Source organism: Canis lupus, chromosome 13 (assembly GCF_048164855.1).
Source record: "Canis lupus baileyi chromosome 13, mCanLup2.hap1, whole genome shotgun sequence".
Lineage (NCBI taxonomy): Eukaryota > Metazoa > Chordata > Mammalia > Carnivora > Canidae > Canis > Canis lupus.
The window spans coordinates 24684313-24703006 of record NC_132850.1 but is presented as its reverse complement, the minus strand read 5'-3'; the positions used below and the strand labels follow the sequence as shown (position 1 = coordinate 24703006).

At 37.7% G+C, this 18694-nt stretch overlaps 1 protein-coding gene across 1 annotated transcript in view; it reads right to left on the bottom strand.

Moving 5' to 3' along the window:
- Positions 1-18694, bottom strand: part of ACSS3 (acyl-CoA synthetase short chain family member 3) — a 142226-nt gene that overhangs the window by 28216 nt on the left and 95316 nt on the right. The window contains exons 9-11 of the mRNA XM_072772926.1: positions 17200-17303; positions 2900-2995; positions 100-163 (exon numbers count right to left, since the gene is read on the bottom strand). Of these exons, the coding sequence (XP_072629027.1) occupies positions 100-163; positions 2900-2995; positions 17200-17303 (264 nt within the window). The remainder of the gene's footprint in view (positions 1-99; positions 164-2899; positions 2996-17199; positions 17304-18694) is intronic.

Genomic DNA, 18694 nt, shown 5'->3' with positions numbered 1-18694 from the left:
TTTGCAACCTCCTACTTAGTGCTATCCATTGTATGTTTTTCTTACTATTATATACCAATTCTTGTGCTCTTAAATAGAAGCATTGTAAATTTTTCTTACTTTACCACAATATTTCCTAAACATCGAGCCTTCAGTTTTTGCATGTTGTCATCCAAAATCATAACTGCAAAGTAGAATAGAAACAAATAACATAAATTTGAATAAAAATGTGTAGGCTTAAAGCTTGAACTTTTCCATGTTTCCTATATCCAACCCCCAAAACTGTAGCTTCACAGGCTTTTTTTAATTCCTATGAGACAATGAACATATAACTATGCTAACATGTCTCACAAAAAATTCAAAGGGCACATGCTTTGATTCTTAACAAGACCATGAATTTTCCCTCAGAAACTCCCTAAGACATTGTATTTCAAACATGCTGTTAATTTCATAATCCATGTTTATATCCACTTCAACGTAGCCTCCTATTCTATCAAAAACATTAAAAATAGACGCAAAAGGAAACAAATAAAGTTCTAAAATAGGCCAAAAAATATTTCAAGCAATAAAAATAAAGTTTTTAAAAGTGTGGGAAACCCCTTTTTGTGATTCAAGGCTTAATATCCACTTCTAAGCCTTAAAGATCCATTTAAGCCTCCCCAAATATCATCCCAGTGGTGCTTTCTGGGCCACACTATTCCAGTCCTGAAAGATTTTAGGAGGTCGAAGCCTGTATCCACATCCTACAACCCCTAGTGCAAACTGGAAATGAGGATATATCATCATGTTCTAAGCTCTAATTGATCCTTTATGTGGCGTCATCCATCCAGATTATTCTACTAAGCGAAGCTATGAGAAAAGAAGGACATTGTCCCCAGAAAAAATTAATCATTCCCTTCTTTGTGTTTTCAGAGCACTTTACTTTAGAATTCTATTCTGACAATTAGTAGTGGTATGCATATTCCTCTCACAAGACTGGGTGGTCATTAAGGGTGGAGGTCATGCCTAACTAACCTTTGTGTCCCCCAAATCTCAATGCCGTGGCCAATTTACTCTGTGCCCCTGTATAAATATTCTGTCTTTGGTTTCTCTATATAAAAAGTGGGAGTGATTCTTTGCTCAGTGTTCTTGTAAGACTTACTTGAAGAGAGTAAGTGACAAGCTTGTGTAAGGTACTCAATGAATGTGCGACTGTTACACTACATCAAAGTTTTCACACACAAAAAAAACGGTTTTCTTTGCTTTTCCAGGTGGATATCACTTTTTTATCCTCATACTGAATACTACATTATGCTTCTGAAACTCTGCCTAACCACAAAACATGAAAATTATGAGTCATAAAGTCACTACCTCCTTGGTTATAGATACTTAAACTCTAATGTTTAACCTATGCTGTCTGTAAGCCAATGGCTTTCAGACAATGAGAAACTTCTGTACTGAAATTTCATGAGGCATCAAAGCTTAACTCTTTCTTATAGCTGGATATAAAAATACTGAAAGGGAAATGTATTTAACATCTCCCACAAACATCAGCCCCTAAAAATGGCTCAACACAAAGCAATTTTTTTCTGATAAAAGGAGCAAGGATGACAGGACTGTTCAAAGTGTGGGTTTCACTGGAGCTGGGTTCACCTTCCCATGCCTGGAAAAGTCACTGACTTCACAGAATATCTCTTTCTGCTCTTAAAAGAAAAATTCCAAAGTGTCTTTTTATAAATACACCTACTAGGCTAAGTCAAATGATCCACGTTTCCTTAACTAATCATTGTCCTAGAAAGAAAATATATTTTTATGTCAGAGAGGCAAGGGATAAGTCTCTACATTTTATGATTTACATGCTAATAGAAACTATATGTAGGATCCATATTCTGTCCACCAAAGATGGATTTTCCTCGTAAATCTGTTAAGCTAAATTGTGACCTTATGCAAATAAAATAAATTCTGTTCTTCATATTCCTTGTCTGTGAAATGAATGTATAAGTCTAAATTAGGTCAGCCTGTCTGGCTTCTAGGAAATATCAGCACGCTACTAGCTAAGACTTAGTTCAGTCTGTTCACTGGCAAGTGCTTGTGTTAATGCTTCACTGTGTTACATCGTGACCCTATGAAGCATGTGGAATTATTATTCCCATTTAGAAATAAGGAAATTGAATTTCTTAAAAGTTAGGTGACTTGTGTAACTTATATAACTAGCAAGTGGAGCCCAAGGGAAATTATTGAACCACTGTAGCCTTACCAACAATTTAAAGCAAATATTTAAAATACATTGTATCTCATTGTCACATACTACCAGTACGGATGAAGTGATTTTTCTATTTAGAATCCTTAGTTTTTTATATTTATTTTTAGCCAACATGGTTCAGAAACTTTACCGTCACTCCTAAGTTAAAAGGTAGCATATTAATGGGAAAAAACTGCAGCTTTTGTAGCAAAAACATGCAAAGCAAACAAACCAACAAAATAAAACATGATGGTCTGCACTGTCTATAGGACCTAACCAGCCATATTATCTAAGAAAAGTAATTCAGTCTCTTCAGGCACCAGTTAACTCATCTTTAGAGTGATAACGATACCTCTGAATTAAATATAATTCATCATTAAGTGAAATGATATATGCAAAGTACTCTGTACCTAGCAAGTGTTTCATACATATTAATTTTACAGCCATATTCTTAACGTGCCTTATAAATATTATTTTCTTGGTTATTACAGTCATTTAGAACATGTCCTTGGAAGTCAACAATCTTATTTTTGATCCAATTGACTAATAACAAAATTAAGGCATTTATTTTTAGTACAATGTATTCATTCAATCAAATACTTTTAAGCACTGACTGTGCAGTTTGATTCACATTAGACATGGAAAAAATACCAAATTTATTAACCTTACACATTCCAAATAATCAGGGTCACTTCTCACCATTGTATCCTGGAACACTTTTTCCTGCTTGTCCTGGAGGAGGTGTTTTAGAATTACCTAATCCAATGCAGGATGCTGTAATTGGGGATCCAGTCTCTGGAGAAATAAATATTTATCGTTTAATATTTAAACTTGAGATCATGATGTTTCTTCACTGTGTGCACTGCCCCTTACCTGCCCGCTCCCCCCTCAGTTTGTAATAGAATTTAACTTGCACGAGGGATAGATGAAGGGTGGAAATGCATTATTTAAAAATGAAAAAAAATCTAGTAATTGATATCAGATCAACAGTTTTAAAACTTAAGGACACAAATTCAGAATAATGTATATAGTGATGCTCCTTCTAAAGAAAAGAGAGTTCTCTCTAATGTTCTTGGTTATGAATCAGCCGGCAAGCAGAATGCAGAATTACATGGCTATGAGAATTTTACAACACATGCTAAAAACTCAATGATCTCTAGAAAAGATGCCTTCTCTTCACACACATTTCCATTTTATCATGGAAAACAATAGCTACATGCCAGAAATTTCTCTTATTTGTGGCTTAATCTCTGAAATAAGTGACCCAGAGATTTTTGAGAATATATGAACAATATCAACTCTAATTTTTAAAGAACTACACCTGCCTAGAGACCTTGTATCCAAAGCTGACCTTACCAATGCTGAATCAAATTGCTCTCAATCTGCTGTTCCTGGGCTTCTAAAAGGCAGGCAAACAAGGGCAAGCAGGTGGGGAGGAAGGCACGAAGGAAGGAAGAAGGGACATGTATGCTATGCTGATTATTTCTTTTTTTTTATTTTTTATGCTGATTATTTCATCAAGACCAGAGACTTACCCATGATTAACTTACATTGATGAACAAAAATGATAAATTCAATTTCTCTGTCTCAAGTTGTTAATAGAATAATAGCAGCTATTAAATGATAGCCATCGTTCTGAAAATGATGATTTCATGGACAAATGCCTTTGTCATTATTGGTAAACACAAGTTTGGTCTTAGCAGAATCTTTTAAGTATGAGACTTGCATGAGTGGAGGAGAAAGATAGGAGGCATCGACTGTGGGAAGTTTCAGAACTAGTGGCTCAGTATTATGCACACAAACATACCGTATGTATACCAAGGGACTAATTGCCAAGCCAACTGGATCCAAAGTAATCCAAAATATTAAAAAACATCTATGTTCCTAAGGACTCAGAATGTATTCTTTCCACTATGGTTTCTGCCATAATTTATCATACATTTATATCACTTTAGAATGGTGGAAAGAATTTATTACTGATTTTTACTTTCCAGAGTAGTTAGGTTTATTATTTGCATTTTATGGATGGTGGTTCAGCTGGCATCAATAACAGAAGATGGACTCTGGAACATTGGCACACAGATCCTAAGTCACAGTCCAGTGCTTAAGATGATAAGCCATATGGTCACTGCTGAGAAGAGGCAGCAAGTCACCAGAGCAGACATTTCCGATGTTTAACAAAGAATTTTCAAATGGTTTCATACCGTCACCAATGTTTCATACCATGACAAACGACTCAGATGTTTTCATCCCGTGACAAAAAAATGGGCAAGTATTTTACAAAATGGCATTCCATCAGTCGTGTGACACCCCTGCCTCTACTCCCCACAGCACCAGCCAAGCAGGGAAGGAGACCCCCGTGTTGGGAAAGGTCGGCCGCATTTTTCCTGTTGCCTTTTTAAAAATGTCTCAGTACTGACCTCAGCTGTCCTCCAGACTGACAGAGAGACAAGAGCAGTGTGACAGCAGGAAGCAACCTGTCAAGTGAGGAGCCAGACAGAGCAAGGTGACAACAGCAACAGAAGCTACCAGGACACAGGAGGAAGAGAGATGTCCTCTTGATGGCGCTTCTGTTCCCCTCACCCACGTGGCGGGGGAAGCAGTCGCCGAAGTCCATCTTCTGTGTTAAAAGTGTGGCCCATCAAGTTGAGTTTATCACCAGAGGCACTCCAATCATTTCAAGTTCAAACTCTCTACATTTTTTAACACCGAAGAGCCTCTCAGCACCTTGTCAGCAGATGGCTTGAGAGCCTACCAATGGACCTTCCAATGGCTGCAGGGCCTGCTGTCTGGAGGGGGAACAAGCACAAACCCACAACAGAACCCTGACGGCACTCTGCTTCATCTCACGCCTGTGTGGACTCCGAGAAGAGATGGCAGCACTCTGTTCTTCTCCCTCTACCATGGGGCCAAAGGAGACATGGGAAGAGGGGGTGAAAATAAAACCTAGTCTTCAACAGAGGCCCGGGAATGACTAAGCTGACGCTACACATCCTGCCTGGGATTCTTGGCATCTTTGTACAGTGATCACACACTTACCCTCCTTTAAGCTTCAGCTGTTTGGTTGTAATTCAGGATGGGAAGACATGAACAGCAGCACCCTCTTCTCTAAGATTACTGGGACTCAATTTTAAGGGCAATGAAAAGGATTGTCCATTCAGGCACTCACAGTGGACAATATTAGTTGGTGCTTTGAACATGAGTAACTTGAGTAGCTCATGGTCTTTAGTCTGATATTCATTTGGGGGTTTGGAAAAAGAACTGTGGGTAGTGACACGTAAAAGATACACGTGGACGGAATGGCAGTTGGCTGGTTCCACTCAGGGAGCCATGGTTAGGACGAAAGTGGAATGAGAAAGGCCATAAGGGTTGTTGGAGAAACTTTGGTCTTCTCTGTATCTCTGAATGCCCTGACGTGCAAAGAACGTACCGATGCACCTGAATGTCAAGCACATACCCGTGTGCTCACACACTGATGCACACAGACCCTGACCACCCCGACTCTCAGGCTGGCGCACGTGCAAAATCAGCTCCTGGCTGGGGAAAGCCCTCCAGCATGCACCTGGCCTTCCCCAAACTTCTAAGGACTCCCGAAGCCCCATTGCAAAGATGTTCTAAAAACAGCTACTTCACACTGTCCAGGCTGTAATTAACCGGTTATGGAAGGAGACAGGAAATCCAGATGTCACACTGTGACCGGGAAATAGCTGCATTTAAACAAACCAGAACTTTCTCCTTGGAGAGCAGAACTGGATGCCACATTGGGAGAAATCTTTCCAGAGACACCCAATCTTAGAAAGAGACACCCAGGAAGAAGGTGGCAGGGAACCCAAGGTGGTGAAGAAGATGTTATTTTGGTACATTTATATTCATACCGTGTTAACAGCTAATGCAGACACTTCACTTTACTGCCTCTCTGCCTTATGGCATTAGTGAGCTGTTACCTACAGGAATTTTCCCAAAATCAAACTCTAAAAGAAGAAAAGGAATGAGAACTAATATGTTTATCTATATTATAAACATATATATATATTTTTCAAATATGAATGGCGCTGTGTACTATGCTAAGTGCTTTTTGTTTATGTTATTGCATTAAATCAAACTCCATAAAGAGATGGGGGAAAAGGGAATTCTTTTTACAAATGAAAAATACTGAGGACTAACCTAGAAAATTTAAACCGTCTGCCCCGGTTTGCATAGTTCTTACCAATGAGGAGAAGAATTGAACAGATAAGTGCACCATTTGTGAGGTTCTTAGGTAGGTCACAGAGAGCTGAAGAGAAATCACTCAGACTGTGTCCCAGAGGAAAAAAAAAATCCTTGCATCAGAGATGAGCCTGGTCTCTACTAATTGCAAATGGACATAACGGTGGGACCTATCTCCCACTAGCAAATATTTATTGAAGACCTATAACGTGTTAGGTGCTCTTAGTAGAACTAGAGAGAGAACAAGAAACTAAAGTGACCACAGTTCCTATCGTCAAGGAGCTCACATCCTGGTTGGAGAGACCAACAACAAAAAACATAAATAAAACCTATGACATGTTAAAGAGTGATAAGCACTAAAGACTTTTTTAAAAAGCATAGACAGGGCATGAGACGTGATGGGAAGGAACTGCAATTCCAGGTTGGTGGCCAGGAGAAACATCCCTGAGAAGTGGACATTTAGGCAAAGACCTGAAACAAGCGAGGACCTGTGTCACATGACATCTAAGGACAAGGTATCCAGGAGAAAGGAACCACAGGTGCAAAGGTCCTGAGGCAAGCTTATTCTTAGAGTGTTTCAGGAATAGTTAGGCAGCTGGTGTTACTGAAGAAGAATAAACGAGGAAAGTAGTAACAGGAAATAAGCTCAGATTATCATCTGTAGTGAGGAGACAGACCATTTAAAACTATCTTGAAGACCTCCTAAGACCATAAGCCTTCAGCATGTGATCCTGCAAGCTAATGAGGGCTTTTGAACAAGAATTTAATGAATCACAACAATGCAAATAAAATTTACGTAAATATGTGCACAGCATTCAAATGCTGTGACCAGGTTTATTTTAGTTGGGGTTTTGAGAGAGATGTGCTTGAGAAAATGCATGGACTGGCAGAGGCTGTATTAAGATAGTTGTTTAATATAGAGATTTCTGTGGCTTCCTAAACGTCAGGAACCAATTCACAGGAGAAGTCACTAGGCTAGCAGAAAGACCAGGGCCTGGTCAGTTGGTGCAAGGGAGACACTTGACCCATATAAACCAAACATAATCTTAATGTGAAGATTTTTTGTTACATAAGTGTTAGTGTGTGTATAGATCGACATATTTCTGAAAGGCAATTTGGCAATTATAAAAAGCCCTTAAAAATGCACATACTCTTTAATCCAGTTATTCCACTTTAAGGGATATATAAAGGAGATATTTGTAGGCATTCACAAATATTAAGTAAGCATCAAGGATATTTATGTTAATGTATAGAAGATTGTTTACATTAATGTTTGGAAGACTGTCCAAAAATAGAGATTATTCCATATCAAGAATTAATGTAAAGCTATTCAGACATCACAGAAAAATGCCTGATAGGAAATAATTCTTACAAAATGTTATTTAGAAAATCTGTAAAACAGAATGCATAAATGATTCTCTTTTTGTAAATAATGTGTTGAACAAAAATACGTATCTCGGCAAGATGCACATGAAAATATTGACAGAAATTATTTATGAATGGCAAGCAAAAGGGAAATTATGTTGAATTCAGAAGGCTACAACCACGACTTTGCGATTTACCCACTATGGAGATAAAGGGTGGCTGCAATTGGTTTGAGCCTCATTCTATTGAGAGGTGGGAACTATGTCCTGTCTATTTGAATCTGGGCCACTTTTTGATGGCTCTGACTAAGCAAAAAGAGTGCAAGTGATTCTTAGTTTCCAGGCACATGTTTGGAAAGTTGTAGATCACGATCTCTGGCACCTCTGAGCCACCATGTAAGATGGCCCATTATTCTGAATCCTCCACACTAAAAATGCCATTTGCAAGCATTCCTATCAACAGTCCTGACCAACTCCAGTCTCTGAGCCATTCCCAGGCATGAGAGTGAAGCCACCTTGCACCCACCAGACCAGCTCATTCACCACTAAATCCTGTCCGGGTTGCCTCAATCAACAGTACCTGGAAACAAATAAACCAGTAGATGGAGCATAAAAGCCTTGCTGATCTGCTGCACATAACACACACCCACGAAACCACGATATATGGTTGCTGTTTTAAGCTGCTAGGTTTTGGAATAATTTTCTTTTTCTTTTCTTTTCTTTCTTTCTTTTTTTCTTTTTCTTTCTTTCTTTCTTTCTCTCTCTCTCTCTCTCTCTCTCTTTCTTTGTTTTTTGCATAGCAATAGACACTCGGAACATTCACCACCAAAAATACTATAAAATCTTTCAAAAAAGAAATAGTGCAATCTTCCAAAACATTGTGCATATAATTATCTGAAAACTCTCTCCTAGCCAGTATTTGAAATCAGTTTCTTCCTGCTTGAGAATCATTTGAATCAGCAAGCCCAAACACAGTCTAGTCTCTGACATTTTGTGCTCAGGAAATGTTTGCTGACTAGTAAATACATACTTCTTACATGGGTTTAGGCTCCAGTTCCCATTATTAAGGTCAGGGTTCTTAAAAAATAAATAGCAAATCACAGAATAATGGAATCCTAAAATGAATCAGGGAGAGGGAGAATGGAGGACTCGGAAGAGAAAAAGCTGTATGTTACCATTATAATTCTGTCCCAACACTTTCTTATCCCAAGAATGATATTCAAAGGTCAGTCCTCCAATACATATTTATGGAATTCTCTGAAAGGCATTTCTTTTAATGGGAAGACAGAGTTAAGGGTGGAAAGACATGCCAAACAGAAATAGCAGCATGTTCAAAGGTTGAGAAGTTAGACCATCAAGGGACTGACTGCAAGTTATTCAGCACAGCAAAGCTCAGGGGAACCGGGAGGCTAAGAGAGAACAAGAGACAAAGGGAGGGAGATAAGCAGAGGCAGATCATGAAGTGTCTTCTGTGCCATGGTAAGAAATATGCCTATCATTCCGGGAACAATCAGAGACATGGGTTTTTTTGCAGAAGTGATTTGCTCAGAATTTCATTGTAGAAAAATCTCTTCAGTTGCAAACTGGAGTTTTAAACTGGATCCCAATCCAGAGCAAGAAGTCAGTCAGATGTTGGTGATCTGATGAGGGGAGCAGGAGGGGAAGATGCGACCGTATCTGAGTTAGAGTCAGAGAGTCTTAGTGATTGTTTGGCTATGGACACAGAGCAAGAGGGAGAGGCCCAGGACCACCCCAGGGTTTTGGCTCAGAAATGAAAGGCAACGTGGAAAGAAGAGTAGTGAGTGAGCGTGAGAGAGGAAGAAAACAGGGGCAGGTTCACAGAGCCCGACTCTGTCAATAAGAGAGACAGAGTCGCATCTGAAAAATCTGCTATTTTGTACACACTGTGGTTCTAGAAACACTACATTAAGCAATATGGATTTAGAAGTTGGTGGCCCGTGCAGAGAGCTCAAGTCCTCGAAATCAATCAATTCAGCAGCCTGGTACCGCTGAGTCATATTAATCACAGCGTCCTGAAGCAATTTGTAAAGACACCATTCTCCCCACTTCCGAATCTATACAGTGTGCTATAAATAACTTGAATGGCGGTAGCAGAAAGAAAGCAGAACAGTGAGATGTACACTGGTGAAAGAAAATCAATTTAATCTCTGTGTTCATGAGATGGTACGATTACCATTTAAAATACTTAATTCAAAGCAGCCTAACTTTCTGTACTGGAAGCGGACGTCTTACCCTTCTCCCTTACCAGCCCCTTACTGCCTCTAACTGTGGGGAAACTCATAAGTAACCTGCAGTTGAGTTAGGTAAGAAATGTTGAATTAATGAGTTAGGTAAGACATGTTGAATTAATGTCATAAGATAAGACATAGGAAGGGAGGACTCTGGACAACACGTGAGCATTCCCATTCTAATCTTGACTAAGCTAGTTGCCTCTGGGAAACTAAACTCTCTATGATTCCTTTTTCTCATGTATAAATTGAGCTCTTAAGTTCCAACTTTTCTTGAGTCTGGATTATCTATCTACAGGCCAGGAGGCTAAAGATGATCTTTACTTTTTGAAGGGAGATCCATAGAAAGGAGAGGGAAAAGCAACATATTTATTGAATGTTACTACAGGCCAGGAACTCTGCTGCACTGTTTGTTCATATTTCACTTCATTTCAAGCTTTCTACAAACCCATGAGATAAAGTGCAAGCAGAAGATCAAGGACTTGCCCATGGCTACAGGGTAAGTGGGGGGGACCAGGATTTAAAGGCAAATCTGTTACGATTCAGCAACACTTTCCAGGACCTACATTGCTTTTCTAAGGACAATGGTCACCTGTGGTTTTCGAAATTAGAACTGACAGCAAAAGAGGAATTGGGAACTATTTGGGGGCTCGATGGATCCACACAGTGTAGGGTTTACATGCAACAGCAGGAAAGTGAAATTTCCAGACAGTAACGTTTGTCAAGGAACGGTTTGGGAACTCCTTTTTTCTTATAAATATCTACAAAAACATAACATATTTTCACCTTTCAAGAGTGGATTAAATGTGATTCTTGCCAAAGGTAGGAGGATTAGAATAGATGACATTTCAAAGACCAAACCAACTTCATATTATTAATCGATTTCCCAGTGTTTAGTCTCCTGTGAAAACATTATCACTAATACAAAAATGGGAACAAATAAATATTCTAAAAAGCAGTTACACATGTCCAAACTACTTCATGTAATCATATTTGAAAAAAAAACAACTATATGTCCTTTCTACATTGTCATGCTATAAAGAGGTAATGTCTGATTCGATAGCTCCTATTTGACTTGGAAGATTCATTTTCAGGTGGATTAACAATTTGTAAACAGTTATTCACTTTCAAGAGGAAAGCCTCATCAAGCCTGCCTTATATTTGACACGAGATTATTCCTTCCACAAATCAAATTCATGTAGCTTACCTCTAAGCCCCTGCTTCTCAAATGATCAGTAAAAATTACCCACCTTAAACTAATGAAGATTGCTCTAAATGAGAAAAAAAAATGTTGTTGCCAGGCAACAAAGATGACATCAGGACTTTTTTTCCCTATTGGCAGATGGATACTATCGGCATTGCTAGCCCAACGTCGCTGAGATGCCACTGCGTCCATAAAATTGTTTTTTCCCCAATCACAACTTCTCATGATAAACTACATAAACTCTCCTCCCCATGAATGAAAAAAAAGAGATGAGCTTATTTTTGACCATTACATTGAAAAAAAACAAAAAGGCAGCAGACTGTAGTGATTCACTTGCATCACTCAAGACTCCTCATTCTATTGTTTGAAAGTAGCATAGGGTCACATAGCCCAGGTCACAGGGTGAGGGCACTGCCACTGCAGGCCACTTTGGCCTGGCACTTTGGATTCCACAGTGTGCATTTCGAGGGTTTAGTGCAATCTGTTGTCTTTGAAAATACAGGCCTGTACTTCAATGAAGCCATACCACCATAGCCCCCAAAATTTGATGGACTCAGACATTAAGTAAAACCCCAAAGCAAGGAATGACAAAGAGTTAGAAAGCAAACATGGGAAGGCAGCGTTTGGTTGTGCACAGGCATATTTCACTCTGAGATATGCAGCCAGGGGAGTGTCTGCTAGTAAATCTTGGCACCCACGCTACAGAGAGTAGCTTATAAATAATTAAAGATAGAATCTTCAAGGTAAGTCGCCAACAAGATGCTTTCCCCACTGTCAGGTCACCTGTAGAGAGCCCCCTAGGCTTTAGTCCTAGAAAAGCATTTTGTAGCAAAATATACAGGATTTTGCATGGGGCAACGTACATTTAAATGAGAAGAAAGTCACACGTTTCGCACATAGTTGTAAAATGTTTTTCTAAAAGGAGAAATAACAAGAATCATAAAGTTCCCAATGTCGAATTGCAAAAGAGGAAGAAAATTCCCTCCTATAGGCTAAATTTCAGACTCTAGACCGACAGATTGGAAGCTCTCGGCAAAAGGTGTAGCAACTTATGCACAAAAGTGGAATGTCTGAGAAAGCAAGGGTAGAAAAAGGAAGAGGATGATCCAGAAAAACAAGTGGCTTAAATTTTGATACCCTACCTATCAAATCCTCAAATGTTGGCTAAGTGTTTCACAATCAGTCTACGTAGGAGGAATGAGAAGCTACCCCATTTGAACCTCTACCATTCCCACAGAGATCCCTGCTCAGGATAATTGCTATTAAACTGTAATTAATTTTTCAATTTTGTTTTTGTAAAGAAAATATATTGCCGTCTTTAAAAAATCCTGGGCTAGGGGATCTCGTCTGGATAAACCTGAGGATACAGACTCAATTGCGTTAGCCTAACCAATTTTTGTGGTTAAAACTATTGTACAAGTTGTCTGTTCTTAGGAAGTACATCCTACCAAATTGTCCAAAAACAAGGATTATCATGTCAAGTAGCCTTGACACATTTTAATAATATGGTATTAGGGTGTGTGTACTCTTAAGATCAATGATTTTGAACTGTCATGAATGAAGTTTGCTGGAGGATCTGGGGCCACTTTAATCAAATCTAGAATTATCAGATTCCTTCCCAGAGAAGGAGGATTTAGGCTATCTATAGAATATAGGGACTTCAGAACTGGCAACTGCAATTAAAACTGCAGTAGTTCAATCAAATAGAGACAGAAATACTGTGATTACTCTAAGACATAAGAACTCAGCAAAGATGGCTCAAGGCAGATAAAATAAGATCAATAACTTAAGTTGTCACCAATGTCTCAATCCATTAGGTGAATACTGTTTTCTCATTGAAATCCCTCCTTAGGGTTTTTGCAATTCTATGAGGGATCTTACTCCCCCATTAAAGTGACAGGAACAAAACAGACAGGCAAACAAAATCACCCTGTTGCTGCTCAAGTCGGCAGCTCTTCTGTCATTTCTGTTACTTCATCTCTACTTGGGCAGAAGGTACTGGGAACACTTTCAACGTCAACTCTGTATCTTCTGAGGGGAACCACACAGACAATATTCTAGTGGCAGGTGGGAAGAATCATGGATTCCTTTCATCTCAACCCTTTATCAAGTTGTTCTTCATAAAAGCCTTCATTGAACTGGAGGATTCTAATCTCACAGTCGGTGTCTTTAATTAACTGACTCATGGCATGTGAAGAACTAGTGTTTCTACCTAAATAACATTAAAAAGTGGGATGCCAAGCTGCTTGGTTACAATCATTTCTAAACCAGTATCATAGCTTAGCAGTAAACAGTAAGGAGTGGAGAGGAGAGGAAATGTAGAAAAGCTCAGAAAAGAATAAGGTCTACTATGTTTTGGGTTTTAAAAGTTAGTCTCTGAAATTTAAGGAAGCTTTTTTTTTTTTTTTTAACTTGGTCATTCATTCATAAGGAAAACCCTTTATAGTTTTCAACCAGAAAAGACCAAAAAAAGCCCCCAAAAAACCTTACAGCGAAGGACTCCATGCACTGCACAGTTCTTTCTTCCTAAAATTGTTTTGTGTCTGATTTCTGGAAAAGCTAAAAATGATTAATAACAGTACAGGGTTTTATCTGGTGATTGTACACCTGATGATAATGAAGTTCTGGCTGTTTATTATTTTCTTTTTGCACATGAATTATCATATCTTAATGGGACAATTATCTATTCTCTTAATTTCCCCTTTTAAAATTATTTCACTAAGTAAAAGTATTTCACTAAGTAAAGGAAATGAAAACTTCAGTCAATAATCCAGATGTTTTCAGTCATTTTATGGAGAAGTTGCTGGGAAGATAAAACATCTGGATAAGTGACAATTTATCTTTTATCCAGATTGATAAACTAAGTGGATACAGCCCCTCCTATCTAAATTTAGCAAGACGAATTTTCTTTCTGAAAGCACATAATGTTTGCATTATGACAATCCAAAACAAGCACTTAATATTCCAGTCATGCTGAACAGTAGTCTTTATGGAAATGCTCCCACAAGGAGTTGATCAGTTCTCAAATTTTCCACAGATTAGTTCTCAATTTAGAATCTTAGATAGTATATAAATCAGATATTAAAGAGTTTTGATATTAAGAGGCCAAAAGAGGATGTCAGTCACTAGAAATCTGTTGTCACTAATACAAATTTCACTTATGTAACAAAAACAACATGGTAATGAACTGGATTGACTGCAGAGTGCCTACTTATAACTCAGGTCACAGGAATTAATCAATTTTTATTCATACATTTTAGTTACTTAACATATCCCTAATTAATTCCAAATCATACATCACCATTTTGAAACAGCTCATTTGTGCACATATATTAATGTAATCAGAGAGCGAATTCATAAATTATACATTGTATGGAAGGCTCATAAAAGTGTACGATCATGTTAAAAAATCAATTTCTAAGTCAGTAAAAAGAAAAAAGATCTTGTAGAAAACCTGTTGAAATGAAGAGTATTCCTTTGGCCAAAGCTTAACATTCCTTCAAATGTTATGAGGTTTTGGTTGGCATACCTCATGTGGAAATGTACCCTCATCTGTTTGATATATAAAACATTAGGAAGTTCATGACTGTACCAGTAATATCGAATTTTCCTTTCTTTTTCCTAAGAGTCAATAATAACCCACAAAGTACTTGCCTTTCCCCGCCCTGGTGATTTAACATTAATGTGATATCCCCTCAAGAAAGGTGTTTGGCTGAAAATATTAAACTTTGGTATCGCTTTGCAGTACTTATCACAACCTACAACTTTGAAAATAATGAATTGGTTTCTTCTAGACAACTGAATAAAAATTCGAACGAGATTTTGTTAGTAGATGACAAATCTGCATTATCTAGGATGGATTTCTTTTATAAAGTATAAAGCCACCTACCTAGCGGGCTACTACCTACCTCTCCACATGTAGGTATTTGTGTACTTTAATTGGACACAATATCAAATTCTGTAAAGTCAGATGGGAGGGGGTGGAAAGAGTCAGTCACTATTAGTAGAAATCCAGAGTGTTTTCCACAGTATTGAGCAGCCATTCAAACCTGATTAAACTGACAGCACCCTGACATGATGTGGTTATTAATTTTCCCTGAACGAAACATTAAAGAAAAACTGCAAATTCACATGAAACTCCATACCCACCAGGGACCTCATACGCTTGCTTCTCAGGCGTCAGTAAGCTTTTCTGTAAGCCTGGACGCACTAACTACATCCGTCGGCACAGGCCATTACGTACAATAATATTAAGAAAAAGGGGGAGAATCATAATCTCATTTATTAATGTGCTGGTTTCTTTCAGTAAGCTGTGGCATAGTCATCTTTAATGGAGGGAAAACAAAATCCCTCTGCAAGCACTTGTGCAAGGTCACTGTGTTGGAAACAACCCCTCGCTTTGACCAGGAAAGGAAAACCATCTTAAAAGTGACAAGATAATTAAAAAAAAAAAAAAAAAAAAAAAAAAAGAGTGACAAGATAGCTTTCTCTTCCTGCCTAAGAGAATAAGTGTTAGGAATTTTCTAGTGAATAGGCCCCAAATCTATAAATATTTTTCTTTGCAGAGGCAATGATTCTTCACTTGTTTTTAAGTGTTTTTACATATGGCACTGCTCTTTCTCTGAATTCGGTCTTCTCTTTTTTATTTCCTAAATAGTTACAGATCTGAATTTAGATAAGAAATGTCTCCCCTGGCAAATAAACTAGAGAGGCTAGAAACTCTTTCTGATTTGCATTGTATTCAGAGGAACCTGTATTTCACTCTATCACTCATTCATTTTACATTTTGTGTTATAGTGGATATGGAAACCATGTTCCTCCAAGGAGCAATATGCAAGAAGATGATGTAAAAGCAGAATTTATTAGCATCAAAAAATTCTAAAATACCAAACACTGAACTTCAGTTTTAGTCACTCACTTGATCTTTTACACTCTAATTATTTTTAAAATCAAGCTGACTTTTTGAGAAGAAACTTTATTAATGTTTTTATTCAAATTTGATACTCCACCCCAGTTACTCAGAAGATGACAATTCTGAAAACATTAAAAAGGTTGATCGAATTTTTTGAACCAAGTGGAATTGAACTAAAATATGTACATAGGAAGGCCACAAGGTTCTCATAGCTCACAGTTACTTTTAGTAGGTCAAATGGAAAACCCAACAAAATCTCTACACTTAGTGATGGGGAAAACAGATAATCTAGATAATCTACTTCCTTTCACATATATACACAATTATGCCTCAAAAGAAGCACAGAGGCATTTTTTAAAAAAATTTGTAACAGATTTTATGTTACATCCACTTAACAGGACAATTTGTTTCCCAAGGATCACTTAGTGGGAAGAAAATAGAGAATAAACAAAATAATTAAATAAATAAATCATATATATATAATGATAAATGTTTTGGAAAGAAGATACACTTCTCTGTCTTCAATGCTAGGCAGAAGAGATTTGATTTGATGGAAGACAACAAGGGAGTCATAAAACCACACAAAATCTTAGGAGAGAAATGGTGCTTTACAAGAAAGTACTCTGGGAACAGTGTGCAGGGTGTACAGGAGAGTGGAGAGAACAGAGGTGACCGATGAGGAGAATTTAAAGCAGGGCACATAATAATACAGCTGCCACAGCTCAAAGACAATGAGAGTACTGGGGTGGTATGAATTCAACAGACACTTCAAAGCAAAATCTGAGATTTAGTGACTTACTGGGTAGAGGCAAAGCAAAGAGGAGGAGAACCAACAAAGGTCTTCAGTACTTTATACCCAGGGACTAGGAGAATGGTGTCATCAATGTCATGTACAAAGACATTTTCAACAAAAGGTTAACCAAAGAATTGCTTATTTCTACTGAAACCAAACTACCTAAGTCCTGAGTTTGTGCCTGATGGTCATAGTTCAGAATTTTCTCTAGTCCTTGCAGTGTTGCTGAACACTTCCACAATATTTATGTACATGCTTGGAGAATGCTCACCAGTTTGCCACCAGTGGTCTAGGACAGGTACTCTGAAGGCCTTTTTGGACCATTCCAGGGTCTCCACATCACATCGTTCTCCAGCCACAAATAATGTTTTGAACCTGAATATGAGAGGAAGAATAAATTGAAATTATTCCTTGAAAACAAATATAATTTCATCCTCACCCTCTAAACATTCTAGAATCTAACCACATTAATTCTGTCAAAGGACAATAGCTATATTATCACAATATCATGCTACATAATGGTGAGAAGGATTATTTGTGTTGACCCAAATGTAACCAAGTTCAATGCTGTAACATCACAGCATTGAAGAAAAGTGCTTAAAAAGTAGAATTCACAGCTAGAGTTTCTCAGTTTTGCAAAGAGCATTTGAGATGATCTTTGTAATACAACTGTCATATTGATCTAATGATCAAAGATAAAAAACTTTTTCCTTTTTGACATCACCTCTGCTAATTTTAGTTCCACATTTGATTGCTATATTCTACTAAAGTCTATACACAAAAATATACTCTTGAGTTGCTAAGGTAACAAATAAGCTCATAAATATGATGTTTTTTGTTCATTTTGGTGCGTTTCTTTGGTAAAGTTTACTCTGCTTTCAAGCACATATTTACCCTATCCCAAGGACATACACAGGAAAACCAGGTTATTTAAATGTAAATAAATGTGGCCTTCCAGTTCAAAAAGACTCATATCAAAAGGAATATAAAGTTACTAAGAGATGAAGACTATTTGGCATGGAGCACCATGCCACAGAATAGAAAGGATGAAATAGACAAATGGAATTGGGTTGACACTATTGGTGGTTCATTGATAGAATGATTGCTTTCTTTCATTATCAATGTCTCAAGGTCTCCATGGTCTGTCAAAAAAGGAATGCATGTTTGAAGAGTTAAGTCATTGTCTTCAAAGTAAAAAACAAATAAAAACTTGCCTACTCATCCTAAACAATGTGATATAGCCACAGAAGATTTCTTACCATTTTCTTACCATTGCATGAAAATCCATGGAGATTCAGCTATTCTCACCCCAACAATATACATTTCCATCCTCTGCTATAACATACATCTCATTCTATACTTGTCTCTTGTTCATTTCCTACAGAGGACCATGAGCTCCTTAAGACCATTCATCTTCATGACCTCAATACCAATAAAAATATCTGGGATTTTTAGGTATTCAAACATTTCTAGAAGCTTAGAAAGATGAAGTACACAGGTGGGGAGTTGATAAAACTTCTCTTAACTTGACTCATTCTTCTAAGTAAAAGAGGAAGCATGTTGTTTTGTTAGGGTGGAAATAGACAATGGAACAGTGACTTGAAGAGAGAAAAGTTCTGAATATTTTAGGAAATTTTTAATGAATAACATAAAAGTGAAAGACCTGAAGAGCAACCACTTGGCTTTCAAAGATGCAATTAGTAGTCTAGGAGGCTAAACAGAGATAACGCAAACTGGGTGTAGTACAAAAATGAGGAATGGCTTTT